General features: G+C 31.4%; 1 protein-coding gene across 50 annotated transcripts in view; it reads right to left on the bottom strand.

Annotated features, from left to right (window-relative positions):
• Obsc (Obscurin) overlaps positions 1–23,670 on the bottom strand; it is a 79,056-nt gene that overhangs the window by 45,209 nt on the left and 10,177 nt on the right. For 35 of the 50 annotated variants that reach the window (XM_076408174.1, XM_076408216.1, XM_076408166.1 and 32 more), the window contains 3 exons: positions 9,097–9,189; positions 2,875–3,174; positions 1,883–2,822 (listed from right to left, as the gene is read on the bottom strand). In XM_076408174.1, the coding sequence (XP_076264289.1) occupies positions 1,883–2,822; positions 2,875–3,174; positions 9,097–9,189 (1,333 nt within the window). Of the gene's footprint in view, positions 1–1,882; positions 2,823–2,874; positions 3,175–9,096; positions 9,190–9,261; positions 9,509–17,850; positions 18,007–23,670 lie in introns of those variants that run through there. The other 15 variants (XM_076408204.1, XM_076408200.1, XM_076408202.1 and 12 more) reach the window with 3 other exon arrangements.

Below are 23,670 nucleotides of genomic sequence, written 5' to 3'. Positions count from 1 at the left end.
CAAATCAGTTTATAAAATTGGATCTGTATTGGTAATGGTCGACCCTGTAACTATAAATAATTAGAGGTTATAAACTAACAAGCGTTGTAAATCAGAATTCTAAGTCAATGCGGCAACATGACATTATAAATAATTAGAGGTTATAAACTAACAAGCGTTGTAAATCAGAATTTTAAGTCAATGCGGCAACATTACGACGTTGTCACGTCATAAATCTCGGTGACGTGCAATGACCTCCTGATGATCGGTGACCTGAATACTCATTCGATGTAAAAGATGAGTCCAATGAGAAAACTGATAAATTTAATAGTGTCGATATTAGTATGAAGGTAGACATTGACCATAAATCTGGATAAAAAAAGATACTCGATGTATGGATTCCTTGTAAATTAGGTTGGAAATCAAGCCACATCTGACAGCTGACTGGAAAAATGGATTACATACCTTCGGATGTATCAAATATTGTGAAGAACGAATGGTGAGTCGTCATAGTTTCTTACTAAGTTAGGTCTGCTACAAAAGAAGTGTGGAGTGATGGAACCGAGACAATGGATTCTCAACTCTATTGTAGAAAACTAGAGATATTATCCACCCTATAATCCAGACATATCACTCTCTGACTTCTTCCGATAACATTTTTGACTGATAAAATTATGGTCCTGTCCAAAAAATGACTCAATATTATCGAGCATGTTTGATTTGCATACATTTATTTTCAAACCACAAGAAACAACTAATTAAATTAAAAAAACGCTTATGATAATGATTTAGAAAATATGAAAAGAAAGATTATTAAAAAATGGTCAGTATTTTTACTAGACAGTTGACATAGAGGAGAAGTATGGACCATTCTTCTATAACTGGTCAATGTTGAAATATTTAAAAATTTTGATAACGCCAATGATAATATATTTATCTAATTATACATCCAGAAAAAGGTTAAGAATATACTCAATTCGTAGAAATTGGTTCATATAGTCTATTCAAAGCTTTTTTGTAGATACGTCATCAAGATATTTAATGTATTGCCTGTCGCAATTTGTAAATTCGTTTCAAATTTACACAATATTTTCCTTCTCATTTTATTTCAGTTGAAAAGAGACACAATGATGTCTGATTAGTTCGAACACGTAAACGAATGAGCCCGTCAAATTCGTCCAGTTGTCAGACGTATTTACAACTCTTGAAATAATAGTGATAAGAGGTTATAACTCTAACCTATAAACTATTGTGCCTGCATAATTAATTCTAGCTTTTGAATGCACTATAATGTTAAAATAAATTATATTTGATAACCTTTTTGTTCAACTATTTTATTTAGATTAGAATTTTGTTGCATATCAAAGTTTAACTGAACTAAAACTCAGAGTTGATGCATCAACATTGCGACGTTTTATGTCACAAATTTAAATGACGTATGTACAAAATAACTTTGGACAGACTATACATCACTTTTTGTATAATTGAATTATTCCAAGAATGATATATGAAAAGTTGTGTTGCTTTTACATTTTTGTTATTTTTGGTTATAGCATTTAACTATAACTAAATAATAAAAATATTCAATGAGTTTAAGATTAATTTTAATTATATTGTTGTATTCAACCATATATACCCAGGATTATAATTTATATATGATTATTTGCGTTTATTTGATTAAATATTTTTTAAAAGGGATATTAATTTTATGGTTAGGTATATAAATATTATCATTTCTATAAAAATGTAATAATTTATGAATTTTAGTAACTCTGGTTGAGTATTTTAAACTTTTTTTATGTATACTACTAGCTTGCAATTATACCTCAAATACATTAATTAATTAGTACACAAAAAAACAGGTGTATTAGTACTTTTATTGTTTAAACACAACCATTCTAACCTCTGGCGGAAGAAGTATATCTTCGACTCATCTCGTCTTCAACTTCTACATTAAACTCAATACCAATATTATAATCAGTTAGCTTTGTGTCACTAAACCCTGGCGATTCGATGCTATAAACTTTCTTCAGGGCACTTCCCGGTACGTTTTCTGGAGGTGTCTTGGGATGGTACTCGACCTTTTCCTCGGGGAACCTAGGATCGTGCAGGTGCACCAGAGGTTCGACTTCTTCGAGTTGTTTCAGGTGACCGGCAACCTCCTCGTCTTGTTCCTCCTCTAGTTCTTTGATGGGGCTTGAAGCTTTAAGGGTTTCGGTGTTTTCACTAACCTCCGGGACGAGGGTTCTGTCACTGGACGAGCTAGAAGAGTCTGTTCTGGGTCTTGATGTGGACTCGGTAGCTACGGATTTCTTCAAGATAAAATCGGAAGATTCTACAACTTCAGATTCTGGTGTTAATATATTCTTGAGGGTATCAGATTGAACTATATCAGTGGTTGTAGTGGTTGTTCCTAAAGTAAATCCTTTTTTGGTGTCTGAAGTAACTTTACTGCTTGATGCTTCTTGTGTAGTTTCCTCAACTTTTTTCTTTTTAACTACTAGCTTTAATTCCGATACTAAACTGTCTTGCTGAGCTGTTTTTTGAACACCCACTAATTTTGTTTCGGGTTTTTGAGTCTCTTCGGGCGGGGGAGGTTTTACTTCTTCGGATTTTGATTCTTTTAATGATGATTCTGTTGCGGTCGATAGTAACTGAACGTCGTCACTTATAGTCTCTTCACTCTCACCGTAATCCTTCGCGAATTCTTTTAATTCCCTCAACCAAACCTTCTTGGTACTCTCTCGGTGCGATTTGAGTTTTAGGGATTGTCCACCGGCTTTATCGAGGAACTCGAAAACGTAATTGTCTTCGGGATGGTCCTTAACTTCGATTTGGGGAAGCTGAAAATCGAACGTATGACTCGGGAGTGATGGCGAAGAAGCGAAATCTTACCCTTATAATGTCCTTGAGCTGGAATATGGATCGATCCTCTGAGATCCTTCGTACCTTGCAGATAAGCACGCGCGCCTTGAATAGGAATAGATAGCGTTCTTTGGTGACGTCACCGAAACTGACTGAGAATCGGTCGTGGGCTAGAAGTCGACCGAGTTTGTGGAAGCTGCCTTTGTACCCTTCGATGCTCGAGATGAATTTATCGTCTTGGGCTCGATGGGGGACACTTAGCATCAAATCAAGGGCTTTCTGGAGGTCTTGGTTGGTCTCGCCAAGGCACGCACTATACCTTACCAACTCCTGTAACAAATTGAAAAGTATAGTTTCGTTTAGTTATTTATTTTGAAAGCAAATAAATCCACACTAAAATAATTAATTAATGATTAATATAGTATAATCATAAATCCTTCCGAGGATTTTAACAGTCCCCTTGAATTTTATATTCCAATATAAGTATTATATAAGCTCTTTTTCGAATTAGTACTTGTTTTAGACTCTCTAGAATAATACATGGGTTGAAAAGTCCGGCGCGTAACGCGTTTTTTTTTTTGTTCAAAAGTGGGTTTATTCATCAACGTAATCTCCATCAAGAGCCACATATTCATTCCAGCGTCTCTCTAACATTTCAATACCACTTTTGTAGAACGATTTATGTTTTTCCTCAAAATAAGCCTCAATTTCGAGCAGAATTTCTTATCGGTGAGCATTTTTTGAGGTCTACGAACAGGCAATAGTCGCTAAAAGCCAAATCTGTCAAATACGGTGGATGTGGGAGCAATTCGAAGTTCAATTTTTGTTATAGTTTGTTTGTTATAGTTTTATCGTTCTTTTGATTAACTTTGTTTTCGTGTTTGCTGACTGTTTGTGGTCAATAGTCAGTAAATACGGCACCCACTTTGAACAAAGCTTTATCATAGTCAAATGCTCGTGGAATATAAAACCAACACGTTATTTTGATATCGTTACGATGTTAGCTAACTCACGCAACTTCACTTTTCGATCGTTCAAAACGATTTTGCGGATTTTTTTCATGTTTTTTTGGTGTTACCACCCCATTTGGACGTCCACCACGTTCTATATCATGAGCTTATCTACGACGACGTTTGAAATCACCAAACCAACGTTTTAATGTTCTTTCTGATGAAGCGGAGTCCTTATAACACTTTTCAAGCCGTTGCTTCGCTTGAAAGGTATTTTTTCCCATTAAGCAACTGTGTAGAAGTAAAATAACAAAAGTAGTATCACTCTTAGCACCATAACTGATAAACTTATGAATAGAATATTATGAAATTTTAACAGTTTTCTCTTGAAGGTTACTTCTAACTGAAAAGGCAGCGAATGCAATAAAACCAGTGCCATCTAAGTGTTAGGCCCGGAAGTTTACAATACATGTGTTATTTAGGAGTAATTATTTTAATGCCTTTATGTTTACAAAAATATGATAAAAAAAATCATTTAAAAATGGTCAGTATTTTTACTATGAAGTTGACTATATATAGGAGAAGTTTCAGCCATTCTTCTATATCTGTTTTATGTTGAAATCAGTTTTGATAGCAGCATAATATATAACCAATTAGCCAAATTTCTGATGCGAATTATTTTTTCGCTTAGAAATTTTTACGGTACTATGATTTTAGTTACTATGTGAAGACATCAGAAGTAGCGAAAGTTTATTTCGACAAAAATATTACTAACACTGGGTCTGTTCGACAAAATACACAGTGGATTCAAAATACAATGGAAGTGTTATTTATTAATTGCCAATAATGATTTGGTGAATTATTTGTAACGAATCTACACAACATTTTCAGGTTAATAAAAAATTCAAAAAAGCAATAAAAAATTGAATTAGTTTGAAGGGCTGTTTAACCACCAAGTATATATGCAATGCTACCTTAGAAAATGATACCATTTTAATGTATTATCTTCCACAATAACGCATTACAAATTTTATTTGGTTTTATCGATGTGTTCTTTGTTTACGGTTAATTTTAATTAAAATATTTATAGAAAGAAACTCCAAAGTTACGGAAATTCATATTCAAATTCATTGATTTCTAAACTAGCTGGTTGGTTTAAGAGTGATCTTGAAACTTTTGAAGATGATTCACATGAAAGATCATCAAAAATTTTTCAATAATAGAATCTGTTACAGAGACAAAAGATCCAAAAGAACGTGTATTTAAAAAACAGTGTATAATGGGTGTATTATATTTAATAATAAACACATCCAATTCAGATATTTGGTATATTTTCGAAAGGATAAAAAGGATATACGTGAACCCAAGTTCGAAAAAAGGACACCAAAAAATGGGCTTCCATAGAAACCACTCTGATATTATCTAAAAATTGCTATAACTGTATTGAAAATAGCGTTTTTATACTAATATAACTTGATTGTATTTATTTGCAAATTATTTTGTTTCATTACAAAATTGATTTATACAAAAATAGAACAGTACAATAATTTATAATATAGTATTAAATGCCAATGTTTGTGTTATAGATTATTAATTTTAATACGTATTGATAGCTTTACCTCAGTGTTTAAGTTATGATATAATAGAATTCCTCAGTAGACTAATAGAATTAGATTCTAATATTAGTTAAAATAGTTAAAAATGAGCTTAGTTTCGTTTAGATTCCATATACAACTTAAATTAAATTCCAAAGACTTTCTAGTCATTTGAGAAAGACATTTATTTGACCCAACGTAGGAATATTTTGGACATATATTGGAATCTGCATTACAAAAAGGTTATGTTGTCAAACTGATGAAAAATTAGATACTCATTTTATAGGTCAGATTATGAACAATTATACTTTATTATTAAATTACTTATTGGAAACAATTTAAACATTAATTTAAGGTCACCTCGTTTATTGTAATGCTATTACAATAGTAAATTCGTAGAAATTGTAAAAATTTGTTAGCTGGTGATATATTACTAGTAGCTGAGAACAAAAAAATCACCAAACAGGATATATAACAACTTGTTGTAGAAATATTAAGTATATATTGATATATAAAAAACAATTTATGCTATACTCCACTTTCAATTAAATAATTTTCTTTATCAGACCAATATAACGTTAGAAAATGTCTCAATAATCATGATTATATTTACTTTACTTACTCTGCAAGTTATATGAACTGAAATCTTTGTAATATATGAACGATGACCATAATCAGTGTTAGAATTCCAATATAATAGATACAGTCGTCCAATTCCATCATCGGGTCCACAGTTTCATAAAAATCTTATAAATCACTAACACGACTATTGCTATTTCCAGGAAATAGATAGTCCTCGGCGACGTAATAAATTTCAAGAAATCTTCAGCGATACAAGTCATTAGATTCTAGCCGTTTAAGTGATCTGCGTTCAAAAACGTCTCAAAATAAACAAAATAACTAGAATTATCGCTATTACACCGATGTAATAAATACAAGTATGCACTGACTCCATTATTGATAGGAAGCACTACGAATTTTGACAAGACATTTTAACCAAAAATAATTTGGCTGTCATTCAAAAATTGTCAAGGTGGAAATTATTCGAAACAACAATGCGACACATGGTACAATGTTATAATATTTATATGAAAAATACAAACACTCAATATCACGTTTATTCGCTTTTAGTTTTACTATATATTTCCTGAATAATACATATTATTGTCTTATTCTTCAGTTTATTTAAAAGTGCACATACTAATATTTAAACTACAAATTTTTTTCTTCATGTTGTTCTTAGACCAGACCAGAAATTTCAGATCTAAACTTAATTAGCATTTGATAGATATACTCAAAATGTATGTATGTATGGATGTCAGCAAAATGTTCTAGTCTATTAAATGTTGACTTTATTCTAAACACACACACACTAGGTTGGATAAGACTCCCACTTGTGTTGTTAGAAATTAAATAAAAAAGGACCATATCCGTTTAAATAAAAAGTCTTTATTCAACAAAAATACTGACAAGACAAGGCAATGTGTTTTTATCACAAGTATTCTAAATCTAAAAAAATATTGAATAAGGCCAGATGAGCAAAGCTATCTCATAGTTAAAACCAAATACTTCTTGTAAAACATTAAAAGATTATGAAAGGTTTTGATCGATTAACAAGGGCTGAAACTATCTGAAATTATTATTGATTGATAGTAGTTATCCTCATAAATCTACAGTTATTCCTAGACCTTCAAACTTGGGGTTTGGTACTATAATTGCAATTATATAGAAAAAATCCAATGAACATCTAATAGAATATCATTACATCCATTTGCAGCTTATTGCATTATTCTGATCACCAAATAAGACTGTTTTAAAAATACTATTTAAAATTCTGTGTCATTTTTCAAACATTTTCATACCGAGTTAAAAGTTATTCATATATTTAGAGCGACAAAAATAACAAAATTTTGACCCATTTCCTGAATCACACGCCCACATTGTACAATGTTCAAGCGTACATAATATTTCTTTTAAATCCGTCTGCACTTTACTACCGCAAAAACATCTATGATAAAACAACATAAAATTTCTATTAGTAGATTTTCTATATTTTAAATTGCATACTGAAACAAAATCTGAAAGTGACTAAAGAGAGATATTAAAATATTTCCAGTTATTTTCGGTATAGTGAAACTGAATATATTCGCGAAAATAATAACCAGGTTAGAAAAATATATTATTGCAGAATATTGCAGAACTAACCTCAATATATAAACAGCTGTTCTTTCATTAAATTAAGGTCAATAAAATTCATTATATTTATTTTATAGCACTAGGTAATAAATATATTTGTAACATCGATAGTTATCTCACATATTACAAACTATTATAATTATTTTGATAAACTGTGCAACAATCAGATACTAAGTCAGCATATATACATATATATATATATATATATATATATATATATATATATATATATATATATTTATATATTAATAAGAACAAATAACTATATAAATCAAAATATTCCGCCAGAAAAACAAGCCACTTCTTAACTTAAAATAAAATTAAACTTATATTAATTATGTTGCGCACATTTTCTAATATACTTTTCTTCTTCATTTAAATGATTTTTTTAACGAGGCATTGAAAACAGTAATGACAGCGAAAGAAACAAAACAAAGTTGATATCAAATATGATATATATCAATATCGAAGTAACAACATCGATATACTTAGTTGTATTTGCTTTGAATTTTGTTTTTTTACACCAACTATGTGCTCTAAAAGTTATAACAACTTTTAGTCAGGATTTTTCTCTTGAACTTTATATTTATCATCTAGTAGCACCTGTGTGGCATCTAATAAAATTACATTCAAGGTAAATGTGATTACACTACATGAAAAGTTTTGGTGTCCCTTAAGAAAATGTATTTTGGTTAGAATAATGAATCAATTTTTTGGCTTAAGACTACTTAACCATGGGATTATTTTGGATATAACGCATTGAGTCAGAAATATTCACTCTTCAACAAATATATTTAAAAAAATAGAAGCTGAATGCTATTTTTGTTTGCATCTTAAACTTTAGCATTTTTATATTGATTAATATTTGTATAGAATATTTATTTTAATAATGTTTTTAAATAAGTCATTTTTTGGGTTTTTATTTCAAATTTAATTTGTCAGTCGAATGTTACTGTTTAATGTCGTTCTTTACAGGAGTCTGTAATGGTAATTTAAACTGACCAATGAAATGCAGCGACATGGCGTTCCCTAATAGTCCAGTCGTTTGAATTGTGTCAATTAGTTGTCAGTGCTAGGTTCTTTCTGTATTATATTCAAAATAAAGTTTCCTTTTTTATAAAAACATTGCGAATTTCAAATACAATTCTTTAAACGCTTCTTTTTTAGATGGTTAGCATAATATCTCAAGTTATACTGAACCGATTTAGTTGAAATTTGGTGTGAGCCTTCTCCAAACATTATTCTATAGTATCAATCAATAAAACAAGGCAAACAATCTTTTTCGTCATATTGCGACTGTTCGAAACAAAGAAAGTTTTGGCCATTTTTTTTGACAAATTTTATTACAGTTTTACTTGAAAATAAATGAAATCTTTTGAAATTATAAAAAAGAAACGATTTTTTCAAATTTCTAATAAATTTTAACCATTATTAACCAAATTAATAATAAAGCAGTTGTAGCGAATAAATTCATGGCAGAGTGCAAATCGTAAAAAGCGGAAAGTACTTACCTTAAGTAGTAATTGGTAGTCGTTTATACGTTGTATCGGAAGTTTCAAATGCTCGGATATGGATTTGTCGTCACCCAGGCGCTGTGACAACTCCTACACCCAGAAAAAAAACAGAAAAAAGGGAATCAATAAACGTACATTAGCAAAAAAACTACTACGGCTAACCGAAACACGATTTTCCCCAACGTCGATCTCGCAAACAACATATCCCGGTTTCCAGGCAAACACTTGACACTGCCAAGATCTATTAAAAGACCGAAATCACGAATAAATTGTTGCAAACGGATAAACGGGCGACGAGATTATCTTTTAATCCGTTCTCTCATTAACCCCCACAGTTACGCACCACCGACTTTACGAAACGGAAACTACATCTCGTTAAAATCCGATGTTCTGTTTCGGGATATCATGTTCGTCACCTTGGCTTATTTAAATCGCAAATATAAGATTTAACTGGCGCATTAAAAGTTATATTTAGCTCTTTCGAACAGTAGAAAACAAATCTAGAACATGTTTAATTGAAAACAACGGTCCCATAATATCGAAAAAAAGATTTAAGTACGTAATAAATATGCTCATAACAGCTGTCGTTTAATCTTCTAACATATAGAGTATATTCAAAGTTTTTTTGTACATACGTCATTAAGATATTTAGTGTATTGCCTACTGCAATTTGAAAATTCGTTTCAGAATCAGACAATATTTTCATTTTATTCTAATTAAAAACAAACACAATGCTGTCTGATTAGTTCGAACATGTAAACGAATGAGCCTGTCAAAGTCGTCCTGTTGTCAGACGTATGCAAAATTCTTGAAAGCAATAGTGATAAGGAGGTTATAACTCTAACCTATAAACTATTATAGCTGTATAATTAACTGTAGTTTTTAAATATACTATAATATTAAAATAAATTACATTTGATAACATTTTTGTTCAATTTGATGCGGCAATATTGCAACGTTTTGACGTCACAAATTTAGATGACGTATGTACAAAATAACATTGAATAGACTATATGTAGAATATTATTACAGAAACTCTAAATGTATTTTCTATACTCAGTTGTTGAGTTCAAGTCATGAATCATAATAAATTTGTGAAGAGCGAAAATATTTTTTTTGGAATTTGAATGTTACGAATGAGAAGGATTGTATGATAAGAATCTCTTCACGATAATTTCCCAATGTTTTTTTAATAGAATTGTCAAAATAAGAAGTTTCTGCCATCTGCCATTACCCGGTGATACGAGATAATAGATGTTTTTTCACGTCTGATGACGATATAATGGATGTCAGGTAACGCTCGTTGGCAATACATATATTGAATACAAATAGATATTATCTATCTAAGAATGGTTTCTAACTAAGGTATAAAAGTTTATTTTTAATTTAACATAAAACATTTTACAATAAAAGAAAGAAAATTGTTTCTTAAATATGTAAATTATATTCTACAACTTATATACTTAATAGGATTTTTCTTACCAATAAATTCGACAGTATTTCTTACCAATTATTTATAATAATATTTTTAAAAATAGTTTTGGATCCTGTTTTAGCACCTAGAGTTTTTCTAGAGATCTTTATTGGATATTGACTCCTTGTCTGATATCATATATATTACCAACTATAAAACAAAAAATAAAAACACCCCAACTAGAATTGGCAGGTGACAGAAACATCTTGTCTTGACAGTTCAATTTAAAAAACATTGACAAATTATCGCAGGTAGATTCATATGATAACAATACTTGGAAAATAAATAATTTATGCGATAATCAGACTAATGTTACATAAATCACAAACAATAAAGCTGAAATAATGTGTAAAAAATGATAGAACATGGTTTAATTTAGTAGCTGAGAGATAATAGAGATTAGATTTAAAAATAGTATAAAAGAAAATATAGCAAGTAACTAAAATTTTACATATTTTATAAAAACCAATATAGTTGTACAGAAATTATTTGTTTATAGAATAAGTTATATGAAGAATTGAACACAAATAGACAGTATATGATTAAGAATTACTACCAATATGAGACATCTAATAAACAACAAATTAAATTTGTTGTGTTCGTAATTTAATTTTGTTTATATGTAACAAAATTTTATTATTATTTTTGTATTGTCTGGGGTCGGCACCGAATTCAAGTGATCAGTTGGTAGTGGTTAAAACAATATTGTAAATAAATAAATAAGTTTAGGTAGGTATTAAGCTAAATGGTGGGTATATAGTAGAATATAAAATATGCATTAGTAGATAGGTTAAATAAGATTTTTGTTTATTTTTATTTAGTTATTATAACGATTATTATATACGTATTTTATTTTAAAAGCTTTTTTTGTATTATAAATCTAAGTTTGATTACTTTTTAATTTTTAGTTCCTTATTTATTTTTTGATGTAATGTTAAATATTTGCGCAATAAATTACGCAGTTTTTTTATTAAGTACTCCAATGGACAGCAATTATAATATTATGCCATCATTATACAATGCAATAGAATACATTACAATAGAACATCTGATTATTTTAGATAAAAAATATGTGAAAACTTTGCGTGTCTTTGAAATTTGTGCACTACCCTCGATTTGCTCCCCTTCCCCCAGCAGATCCTGTTTTGATACTAATAGGACCACCGACTTTTTCAAATAAAAGAACAATTTTGAAAATCGGTCCATAATTGACGAAGAAATCGGCGAATATACATTTAAAAAAACCGAACATAGAACCTCCTCCTTTTTCGAAGTCGGTTAAAGATAAAAACAGCTCAGCCTTGAGAGGTAGGCCGTCCTGTCACCTTGGCCTCTACACTATTAGTTCCACTAACAATGCATAAAATATTACAAATATTTAAAATATTAATTTTAATTAAATCATTTATAATTAGGTTCAATTATAATTTTGACATCTTTTTAATTTCCATTGTTCCCTATATTTTCTGATATGTTACAAATCGGATTTATAAAGTTTATATACTAAAGATTTTCTGTTCTGATTGCAGATTATTTTTTGGGTTACAAGCTAAAATAAATGTTATTTCTGCTGGATATAAATGTTTCTGTTTTCAATTTGAGTTTCGCGTCATTGCAAGCTTAATTTAACGTGAAAAATGTATCGTGCATCACCTGGTTGCCGTCACATCATTTAATGCGCTTTTCGTATATTGGACTGTTTGAAAGAAAACGTTTTAAAAGTCGAGAAACGGTTATTTAGGCGCAGTGGAAAACTTGTTCATATTGTTAATAATTAATATTTATAATTCGTTATTCAACAATTTCGATCATCACTTGAATTCTAAACTTGATTTCTGAATTACTAACCTTTCCAATTGTCTCTACAGTGACTTAAACCAAGATACAAAGATACTAGGAAGAAGCATTGTCCCTTAGTTAGTCTCTAATAAAATGAACAAAACCACACGCAATCATACGATTTGATACATTTAACACGTCAATTGAAAAGTCCCCGGCCTACCATTAAAACACATTTTTTGGCAAAATTAGTTTTTTTATTCAACATAATTCCCGTCAAGGGCGATACACTGATTATATCGACCCTCCAACTTTTCGATACCAATTTTGTAGTACGATTTTCCGTTTGATTTAAAATGGGTCTCAGTTTCAGCGATCATCTCTTCATTCGATGAAAATTTCTTCACAGCGAGCATTCTTTTGAGATCTGGGAACACGAAATAGTCGCTGGGGGCCAAATCTGAAGAATACGGTAGATGAGGAAGCAATTCGAAGCCCAATTCATGAATTTTTGCCATCGTTTTCACTGACTTGTGACACGGTGCATTGTCTTGGTGAAGCAGCGCTTTTTTTTCTGCAAATGCGACCTTTTATCGACGATTTCGTCCTTCAAATGGTCTAATAACGCTATGTAATAGTCGCTATTGACTGTCCTTCCTTTTTCAAGGTAGTCAATGAAAATTATTCCATTCGCATCCCAAAATACAGACGCCAAAACCTTGCCAGCCGACTGTTGCGTTTTCCCACGATTTGGAGCGGGTTCATCGTGTGCAGTATACTCCGATGACTGTCGATTGGACTTCGGAGTGAAATGATGGAGCCATGTTTCATCCATTGTCACATATCGATGCAAAAACTCGGGTTTATTACGCTTGATCATCTTCAAACACTACTCCGAATCATCAACTCGTCGTTGTTTTTGGTCAAAAGTGAGCTTGCGCGGCACCCACTTTGCACAGAGCTTTCTCATACCCAAATATTCGTGAATGATATGATTTACACGTTCAGTTGATATCTTTAGAGTGTCTGCTATTTCATTCAATTTCAATTTAAGGTCATTGAAAATCATTTTGTGGATTTCTTAAATGTTTTCGTCGGTAAAAACCTCTTTTGGGCGTCCACTACTTTCACCGTCTTCGGTGCTCATTTAACCACGTCTAAACTTAGCATACCAATCCTTGATGGTTGATTTTCCTGTGGCAGTGTCCGGAAACTCGGCATCAAGCCAAGTTTTTGCTTCAACTGTATTTTCCCACCAAAAAGCAATATTCTATCAACACGCGAAATTCCTTTATATCCATTTTTTCACAATAACAAAAGTTGCTTCACTCAAAATGCTATAATTCACAAACTAATGATCTGACCGCTGTCAAATTTATACACGCATCTTTTGGAGATTAGGGCTAACTAAAAAACATATGAATTTAATTCTAGTGGCGCCATCTATGTGTCAGGCTGGGGACTTTTCAATTTTCCTCTTATTGCATGGTATCAAATGTCTGGTAATGATAACGTGCCGACCAAGAAAGGATTATCCCATTGGCTCGTTGTCGAGTGTCTCGGATAATAGGGTTTCAAATACCCTTATGACGCCTATAACCATAAGCATCAAAAAGATCCGAGATCGTGAAATTCTCGAGAATTCCTTAAGAGTCCGAAACGCGCGTGTTCTATCGGCGTGAGAAGATCCTAGCTGGAAGAGTATTTCCCACCCCGATATTCTCAGCGAATGGGGGTACAGAAAAGGGTTTCTTGGACCAGCCTTGTCCACCACCACCTAGAACCCGAGGGGGACGCTTCAGCGATAAAACAAGGCGCATCGACAACGAAAATTGTTTAAGAGGTTGTTTGATAAGAGAATATAGTGAATGAAGAGTTTACTGAAGATTTGCAACTAAAAAGAACATCAGAATTAGACAGAATTAAGAAAAAATAATTAATAAGTAAATGTAACATAATTACTAAATAATTACAAGAATTGACGAGAAAGAATTACTGAAGAATTAAACCAAAAACCAGAAACAGTAGAATGTCGAAAAACAAAAGAAGTATCGAGAATTAATCAAGAATCAAAGACAATAGAATTCGTATATGTCAGTATTATCCAAAACTGGGTGTACGATTTAGTAAGTCCATCGTTTCCATCTAATTCATAAATATTTCCATCATAACGTACTGATTAATATCTTTAAGTATTTATATATATTTTTTATTATTAATTAAAATAAGCAACTCATCTTTGGCTATTAATTTACACAAAGAAGAAAGAAAATAAAGAGTATTTAATTTACAACCTTGTTTTCTCTTTAACATCACAACAACCATGCTTCAAACACTTTACTTTTTGACAGTTGATAGTCCTTTAATGTTTTGACTTTTATCAATGCAATACAAGTATCAGTCCATTAAATTTCCTACTGGAAAGCATTAATGTGAAGCTCAGACATCAAGTTTTTTGGGTATCCAGTTCTTTGTAAATACTTTGAAACTATTTATTTCAATTCCAATATTTATTTCCATTGGCTCTCTTTGATGCTATGAACAATAGTTTTTAGTGTTTTATTTTTGTCCAGCTTCCAAGGACGATGTTACATGATCGATTCGATTTTTCTGTAGTTCTATTTCTGTTCCTATTTTATTAGTGAGACATGTTTTTACTAGGATTCGATTAATTCTAGTTTTATTTCGATAATTTCTAACTAAAAGAAGAGCACACCCTCACTGTTAATGAGCAAAGTAGTTTATAAAATGCAATATACAACTAACTATAATCAAAAACCCTTTCTTCTTTAGTTACTGGTCTGATTCTTCACTTTTTAAGTTGGCGTGTTACGTTAAATAATAAGCTAATTAAAATAAATGTTTTTTTTTCTAGAATTCATAATATCACTATATATTTCTAATCCTATTCAGATTTTCCAAAACAGCTGTAGCGTCGGTTTAAATTTAGATACTCGATCGAGTTGAGACAAAAACAAGTGATAACTCGATGATGTCGGATCCAGTGAATGTGGTAGATGCGAGAGCAAATCCCATCCAGGCTGTAATAGCGTTTGGCAAGTGTCCAGACTTGTGCGAGGTCTGGCGTTGCCATGGTGAAATCCTACACCATTTAGATTTATCATTTCTGACCAATCATACGTATTGGAATCCAATTGATATTGGTTATAGACAAATTTAGTTGATATTCCTAGAAGTTAAATGACTTAACACAAGGTTCTTTATTTTTCCTAGTTTTTTTTTTATGGAGAACATTATGGATATATAAGCCGAAAAAGGAAATGACTTTAATATATTATACTAATTTTTCTTCACATCTTTTTTCTTTGAGTATCAGAAAAATCAAAAGTCTAACGGAACCAAATCAGGAAATAAGGTATTTTTGGCAATTAAGACGACAAATTAGAGGTATTTCATTATGGTATCAATGTCCTTGAAAACAAATCATAGAACAAACAGAATAACTGGACATAAATCATTTAAAGAATCAGTGCAACTGAAAATTACTTTGTTGTCAGTTTATGGTGCTACAAAAGCTTTATGTATTTGGAAATGCTTCCAAGGGATTAAACAATCAATTTTGATGTTTACTGTCAACACTAGTTTTTTATTCATCAAATATTTCATAAATTCACTATACCAATATCAATAATTCCTAGAATAACTCCATCTCAAATATTTTTAGATTAAATAATACCTGATTGTCATGAAAGATAAAATTATTGTCTCCGAATGAATATTATGATAAAATATCATTCAAAAGAACCAAAAACTGAATGAGAAATAAATATAATAAGAAATTATTGTACAAAATGAGCAATACATTATATATTGTTGTTAACTAAAAAAATAGTAATAAAAAAAAACGAAAACATTTTCTGGTAAGGCACATTATTTTCTAAGGAACTCAATAAATTTTACTAAAACTGACCAATCAAAACCAAGCAAACTAATATTACCCACAATCTATATAAAAATATTACTTAATATTTTTTTTATTTTGGTTCAGTAATAGCCAGTAAATCAATAGAACGTTATTTTTAAAATTTTATATGTTTGTGTCTTACTTTAGATTCGTTTATTACACTGAAAAATAATGTTTGAAATAGTTGGACGTTCTGATATCAACAAAGTCGGTTTTCTATGTCGGAATTTATATTATTAACATCAATAATATACATTTGGAACAATACGCTTGATGTACCCTAACTTTGAAGTATTTCAAGGAACTTGTAAATCGAAATTCTTTGAAAATGTCGAATCTTGTACCTGAAAAGGTGAATTTTTATAATTTCGACTATTTAAATATGATGATTCAAGACCAACAACGTTCAAGACCAAGAACATCCTGGTAAGCCGAAAACGTTCGAAGATGGGGAATTGCATAAGTTATTGGATGTATACCCAACATAAACTCAAAAACATTAGACAGAAAAGTTGAATGTGAAGCGAGTCGTAGTTTGTGAACGTGTGAGTTTGTGTATGAAAGTCATTTCTGTAGCGAATAGTAACGAGTGATGGAAAAAATGAATTTATTTCGAAAAAAATAGTGGCAAAGCTATGCTCTGTATCTGGTGAGAGCAGGTTGGTTTCATATATTATGAGCTATTAAAACCTGGAGAAGGAATTACGGAAAAAATTACAGATGCACATGGTAGGTCTGAAATATTTTAATAAATAAATAGGCAAAATTATCCCAATAAGAACAAGTTTCGTGAAGATCAAATAAAGATAAATACAATAGATAACAGTTTAATTTTATGTTACAAAGTTAATCAGAGAACAGACGCAGAAATCACAAACACAACACAATATTCATCACACATTATTGAATCATCGTCACTTCCCATGTTCAATTTTCGTTTTTGATTATAACTAAATCTAATTTATCTCAATGGCTCTAGTAGGCAGCAGGTAAGGTAGATATAAGTACAACATATTTTTAGTTAAAGAATGAATTACAATAGTGAATAAGTTCAAAATAACATAATCCTGCAAGGAATGTATGCAATAACATTAGTAAAACATTAAAATTTAACGAACTGCATGGAAGTATTTAAACGAAAATCAGCACTAATGTTACATAAATTGGAGGACCAGAGGTGTACCCTAAAGAGCACAAAAATAAAGTTATAATTAAAATATTAGGATAGGAATTAAATTCCTTGTTGAATAATGAGTAAATTTAAAATAATATAATCCTGCAAGAAATGTGTACAATAACTTTGACGTGATAACTTTTGAAAATGTTATTGTTCTGTAATCAGTTATTGAACTTTGTTATCTTGTTCCAAGCTGACCACCTCTCCCCACCCCCCTACTTTTAAATGTGTCGACCACCGCGTACGTCATCAACCCGCACGTTAATTACGTAACGACGTGAACTATACCAGACCGATCTCCCCTCCCCTCCCCCCCTGCAACGCACCATCACCGTCAACGCGGTAACCTGGCGCCAACGTAGGGCACCGTGACGTAGGCCAAGGTCCATATCCTACCTGTGGATTGGGGGCTAAATCCGCGCGCCACACACAGCAGGAGACGCACTTACACTTGACGGACGGCACTCGACTGAAAAGCGACGGCGACGGCGGCGTCGTCGGCGTCGATTCTAAAGATAGGCATAGGGGTTCGGTGGCGGGTTCGGATGTCTCCTACGTGTTGCGGGCGTCGGCAGCGGCGGATTTCTCTCATTCGCATCGCGGAATTCTCTATTCGGAACGTCTATGGGGAAAACCCGACGTCAGTCGCTCTTCCACCGACTCCTTTTTGTTACCTCTAAGAGTATCCATCATCCACATCCACATCAAGTTTGAACTTGCCACAATTATATATATATTATATATATAAAATATAAAGATTGATAGCTGACTCATTTTTATTGCCTCTCAAAGTATCCATCCACATCCGTATCAAAGTTGCACAAGAAAAATATAACGAGAATTCTTTCAATTATAATGTTTGAACTGGCCACATTTATGGAAAATAGATAGATTGATAACTGGCTGCTTTTTATTGCCTCTCAAAGTATCCATCCACATCCGTATCAAAGTTGCACAAGAAAAATATAACGAGAATTCTTTCAATTATAATGTTTGAACTGGCCACATTTATGGAAAATAGATAGATTGATAACTGGCTGCTTTTTATTTCCTCTCAAAGTATCCATCCACATCCGTATCAAAGTTGCACAAGAAAAATATAACGAGAATTCTTTCAATTATAATGTTTGAACTGGCCACATTTATGGAAAATAGATAGATTGATAACTGGCTGCTTTTTATTGCCTCTCAAAGTATCCATCCACATCCGTATCAAAGTAGCACAAGAAAAATAGTACGAGAATTCTTTCAATTATAATGTTTGAACTGGCCACATTTATGGAAAATAGATAGTTTGATAACTGGCTGCTTTTTATTGCCTCTCAAAGTATCCATCCACATCCGTATCAAAGTAGCACAAGACAAATATAACGGGCATTCGTTCAATTTTGAAGTTTCGGTATTGATAATGACTTATATATAGGAATAACTTTTCTGAATATGATAGGAATTCCCATTATATTGAAGCAGATTAATGGAGCATAAATATTACAGAAAATGGCAAAAGAAATATCATCAAAAAAAATTCATTATCAAACTGTTTGTGAATCCAAAGAATATCACTACTAGATATCAATCCACCACAACATATTAAGCTGGATACAATAAAAAATGTATTAAAGCTATGAACTGAGAAGGGCAAACTTTATAATATAAATGACATAAAATAAAAACAACACTTTAGATGATTATAGCAGAGCCAATAACTAAACTGGCTCATACATATATATATATATATATATATATATATATATATATATATATATATATATATATATATATATATATATATATGTATATATATATATATATATATATATATATATATATATATAGCATTAACTTATAAAATGAAAAAAAACGTTCATTTCTTTTGTTGGACATATACTTTACTGATACGATGCTGCTGATTAATAGCAGTAAAAAAAGAACCAGTTCGTTGTCCGAATGTAACCGAATTGCAACTTCACATACAAGTTCTTTATAACACATATAGCTAATAGTAAATCCCGATAAAATTAACAATATTAATATGTAGCACGACAGTACTACCAGCCTATACAAAAAAATACATACTTATAACCTCCACATAGTGGTGAAGTAAAATAGTGTAGGCAATTGAGAACGTTTTGGACATAAAGGTTCCACAACAATAGTTTATTCCAAATTTCAAAGTGTCGTTTTAATATGAAACACGTAATCTATAATATAATTATAAGAAGCTTGAAATGGAAATATTAGATCATAATAAGATAATTTCAACAAATAATTACTTCCGTTGAAAATTTTTTTAAATAGTCTTCTGTTCAAAATACTTTTTTCAGTCTGTACTTTTTAAATCAGTTAAAAAAACATCGGATTTTATCGCTTTCGTAACCCCAACAAAATTTGAAAAATATTTTCTTTTCATTATTTTCTAAATTACTGCCGCAAATTTTGACACGTTTATTTTCTTTTAATATTTCCTATAAAATTATCTCCTAAAATTATATTAAAAAATATTAATACAAATTTTAAATGTTTACTTTTGTTTATCGTTATTTCAGATATATTTCGATTTTATATACATCTTTGGAGACTTTTTGTCATAAAAATCTTAAATTTAGTTGTCAGAAGTCTATATGTCAGATTATTATTGTACTATTGTACCTTTTCCATTAACTCTATGTAAGAATTAGCCTAAAAATACACGAAACGAATTTTTTAATTAAACCAATTCACCCCCTCACATGGTTCAACAAAACATTGCCAAGACCATTTATAATAGTTAGTTAATCCATAGTTTATAGGAGCATATATTCCATTCGCTATATTAAATTCCCACGAACTTCCGGATGTTCTCATATCTCACAAAATGTTTAGAAAACAGAACAGTTCGAGCTTCAAGTTAGAAAAATAATCATCAAACGAAAAATGTAGGAAAATATCTTGACATTCTTCCGTTTTATCACCTCAAAACTTATTGAACAATCTAGTATTTAATAAATTTAACTCGTTTACACTTATACATAATAGTTTTTCCGGTTGTTTTGCATCATAATAAAAATCAGTTAATGCAAATAATACATTTCACTTAAGAACTTTCAAATTTTTTGATAATTTTATTTAGATTAAAAAAAATCATATAAAATTTGAATATTTGGCGAAAATATCACAACGTATACATTATATAACAGCTGTAAACATCAAATATATGTTGGAACAAATCTAACAATACATTTTTCGATATAAAATCATCTCTCCAAAACATCTTAATGTTACGTATCAGGTACTTGTTGATACAAAACTCTCGCGCTGTCGGTTTTCCGAAAATACGTTCGCCCAACAAACATTTCCACGACGAAAATTTATCATCCAGATTAGAAATATTCAAACGCTAAAATTAAATGGCTAAAAATACGTACAGAATTTTGCTTGCGCAAAAATCCACCCACCCAGTAGCGGCTGACCGGCGTTATTTTTAATGATTGTTCTCGCTTTTTTCTCGGTCTTAAATCAAAAGAGCCCGCAAGATAATTGCCGCGATCTTTCTGGATACCAAGACTCATTCTTCTATTTTTACTTATCGGTATTCACATATTACGAGTAAGGCGCATCCTGCAACTACCTTTATTTTAAATTATTAGTTATTTTGATAATTAAGCACTCATTTTACCAACTGTCTTCATATAAAATTAATCTACATTTATATAAAATCCTGAATCCCTTTATTTATATTCAAAAAATGCTGCGTACATAATATACTGCGTCTGTCCATCGCCATATAACAGGTCAATTGAAAAGTCCCCGGCCTGACACATAGATGGCGCTACTAGAATTATATCCATAAGTTTTTTAGTTGGGCCTAACCCTGAAAAGATGCGTGTATAAATTTGACACCTGTCGAATCATAAGTTTGTACATTATAGCATTTTGAGTGAAGCAGCTTTTGTTAATGTGAAAAAAATGGATAAAAAGGAATTTTATGTGTTGATAAAATATTGCTTTCTGAAGGGAAAAAATACAGTTGAAGCAAAAATTTGGATTGATGCTGAGTTTCCGGACACTGCCTCAGGAAAATCAACCATCAAGGATTGGTAGGCTAAGTTTAGACGTGGTGAAATTAGCACCGAAGACGGTGAACGCAGTAGACGCTCAAAAGAGGTGGTTACCAACGAAAACATTTAAAAAATCCACAAAATGATTTTGAATAACGGTGAATAGAAACTGAATGAAATAGCAGATATTCTAAAAATATCAACAGAACGTGTATATCATATCATCCACGAATATTTGGGTATAGGCAAGCTCTGTGCAAGCTCACTTTTAAGCAAAAACAGCGACGAGTTGATGATTCGGAGCAGTGTTTGAAGATGAACAAGTGTAATAAACCTGAGTTTTTGCATCGATATGTGACAATGGATGAAACATGGCTCCATCATTTCACTCTGAAGTCCAATCGACGGTCATCCGAGTGGAGTGCACACGATGCAAGTGTGGGAAAACGCAACAATCGGCTGCCAAGGTTATGGCGTCTGTATTTTGGGATGCACACGGAATAATTTTCATTGACTACCTTGAAAAAGGAAGGACCATCAACAGCGACTATTACAGAGCGTTATTGGACCGTTTGAAGGACGAAATAATCGAAAAACGGCCGCATTTTAGGAAAAAGAATGTGCTGCTTCACCAATACAAAGCACCGTGTCAAAAATCTGGCCCCAGCGAATATTTCCTGTTCTCATATCTCAAAAGAATGCTCGCTGGGAAGAAATGTTCGTCGATTGAAGAGGTAATCAACGGGAGTGAGGCCTATTTTGAAGCAAAGGACAAATCGAACTACAAAATTGTATCCAAAAGTTAGAAGGTCGCTATAATCAGTGTATCACCCTTCAGGAGAATTTTGTTGAATAAAAAAAACTAATTTTGCCAAAAAAATGTGTTTTGCTATGGTAGACCGGGTACTCTTCAATTAACCTGTTATACATATTAGGATTTTTTACTACAAATAATATTCAAAATTATTATATTATAGAAGACGGCATGTAAATTACATCATCAACGACTTGTAATTGAATGAGACATAGCATTCAATCATTGTATAATATTCTAACGTATTCTTCCATTTGTCAAATAAGACTGAGCGAAAATAAAAATGTTATTATATTAACTATTGTCATATCTGGCGAATTCATCAAATTCCCAAAAAAAGTACCGATTAATTTCACTTTTAGTGAAATATTTTCTATAACATAAATTTTCAATTTAATTTATAAATAATTTGTATTTCAATGTTGGTTGCATACCTCGTATTTACACATTATTATGGTACATCTTACTTAACGCATTCTGCAACTACCACAATAAATCTTTTTAAAAAACAAACATTGGTTAATATTATGACTTCATGTAACTATTTCCGATTGTCAAACGTCTACAAAATTCTTCAAAATATTAGTTATAATAAATACCGTTAAAGTTATAAATCGTTAAATACAATTGAAATTAGTATGAGATCGGTCACTGAAACATCTTAAAAAATGAAAAATATAATCTTGGATTCGCCGAAGAAAAAACCATCCTCATACGAAGCGGGTGACGACTCAAGATTCAGCTTGATCGTCTATCAGAGATCAAATAAATGAAATGTATAAAAGGAGTGAGTAGTTGTTTCAATATAAAGATAACTTAATACAATTATTTCACAGAAAACTGTTAATCTGAAAAGTATCCATAGAAATATTAGAGATACGCAGCTCTTTGAGGGGTGCAAATTATCCTTTCATGTACTGTTAGGTAATATAGGACTTAAATGGTGTAAAGATAACCTACGAAGAGGACGAATGGAACTTCCAGGCATTGATATCAAGGAGTACAATTGTTGAAAGCATATATAATAAAATCAAGTAAGCCTTATTATTTTAATTTGTGTATTTAGATGAGCCATGGTTATTTCAGAATGGGGCCAATATACCCAATGGCCACCCACGTCAAGATGATAATAAAAATAGTGGTAAGAAATAAAAAGTTAATTCAAAAAGGTAAACGGTGGAATAACAAGTGATGATGCTTTATTAGTTATTATACCTATTAAGAATTAACTGCAGCTATATTGTTTCGCAAGATGATTTTGATTTGACACTCTAAATATATCAACTGAACGTGTACATAATATCATTCACGAATATTTGGGTATGAGAAAGCTCTGTGCAAAGTGGGTGCCGCGTGAGTTCACTT

The sequence above is a fragment of the Rhynchophorus ferrugineus genome, unplaced genomic scaffold (assembly GCF_030347505.1).
Source record: "Rhynchophorus ferrugineus isolate W39M unplaced genomic scaffold, kcgeb_rfMv2 rfM6, whole genome shotgun sequence".
Taxonomy (NCBI): domain Eukaryota; kingdom Metazoa; phylum Arthropoda; class Insecta; order Coleoptera; family Curculionidae; genus Rhynchophorus; species Rhynchophorus ferrugineus.
This window is presented reverse-complemented; position numbering and strand designations above follow the sequence as displayed.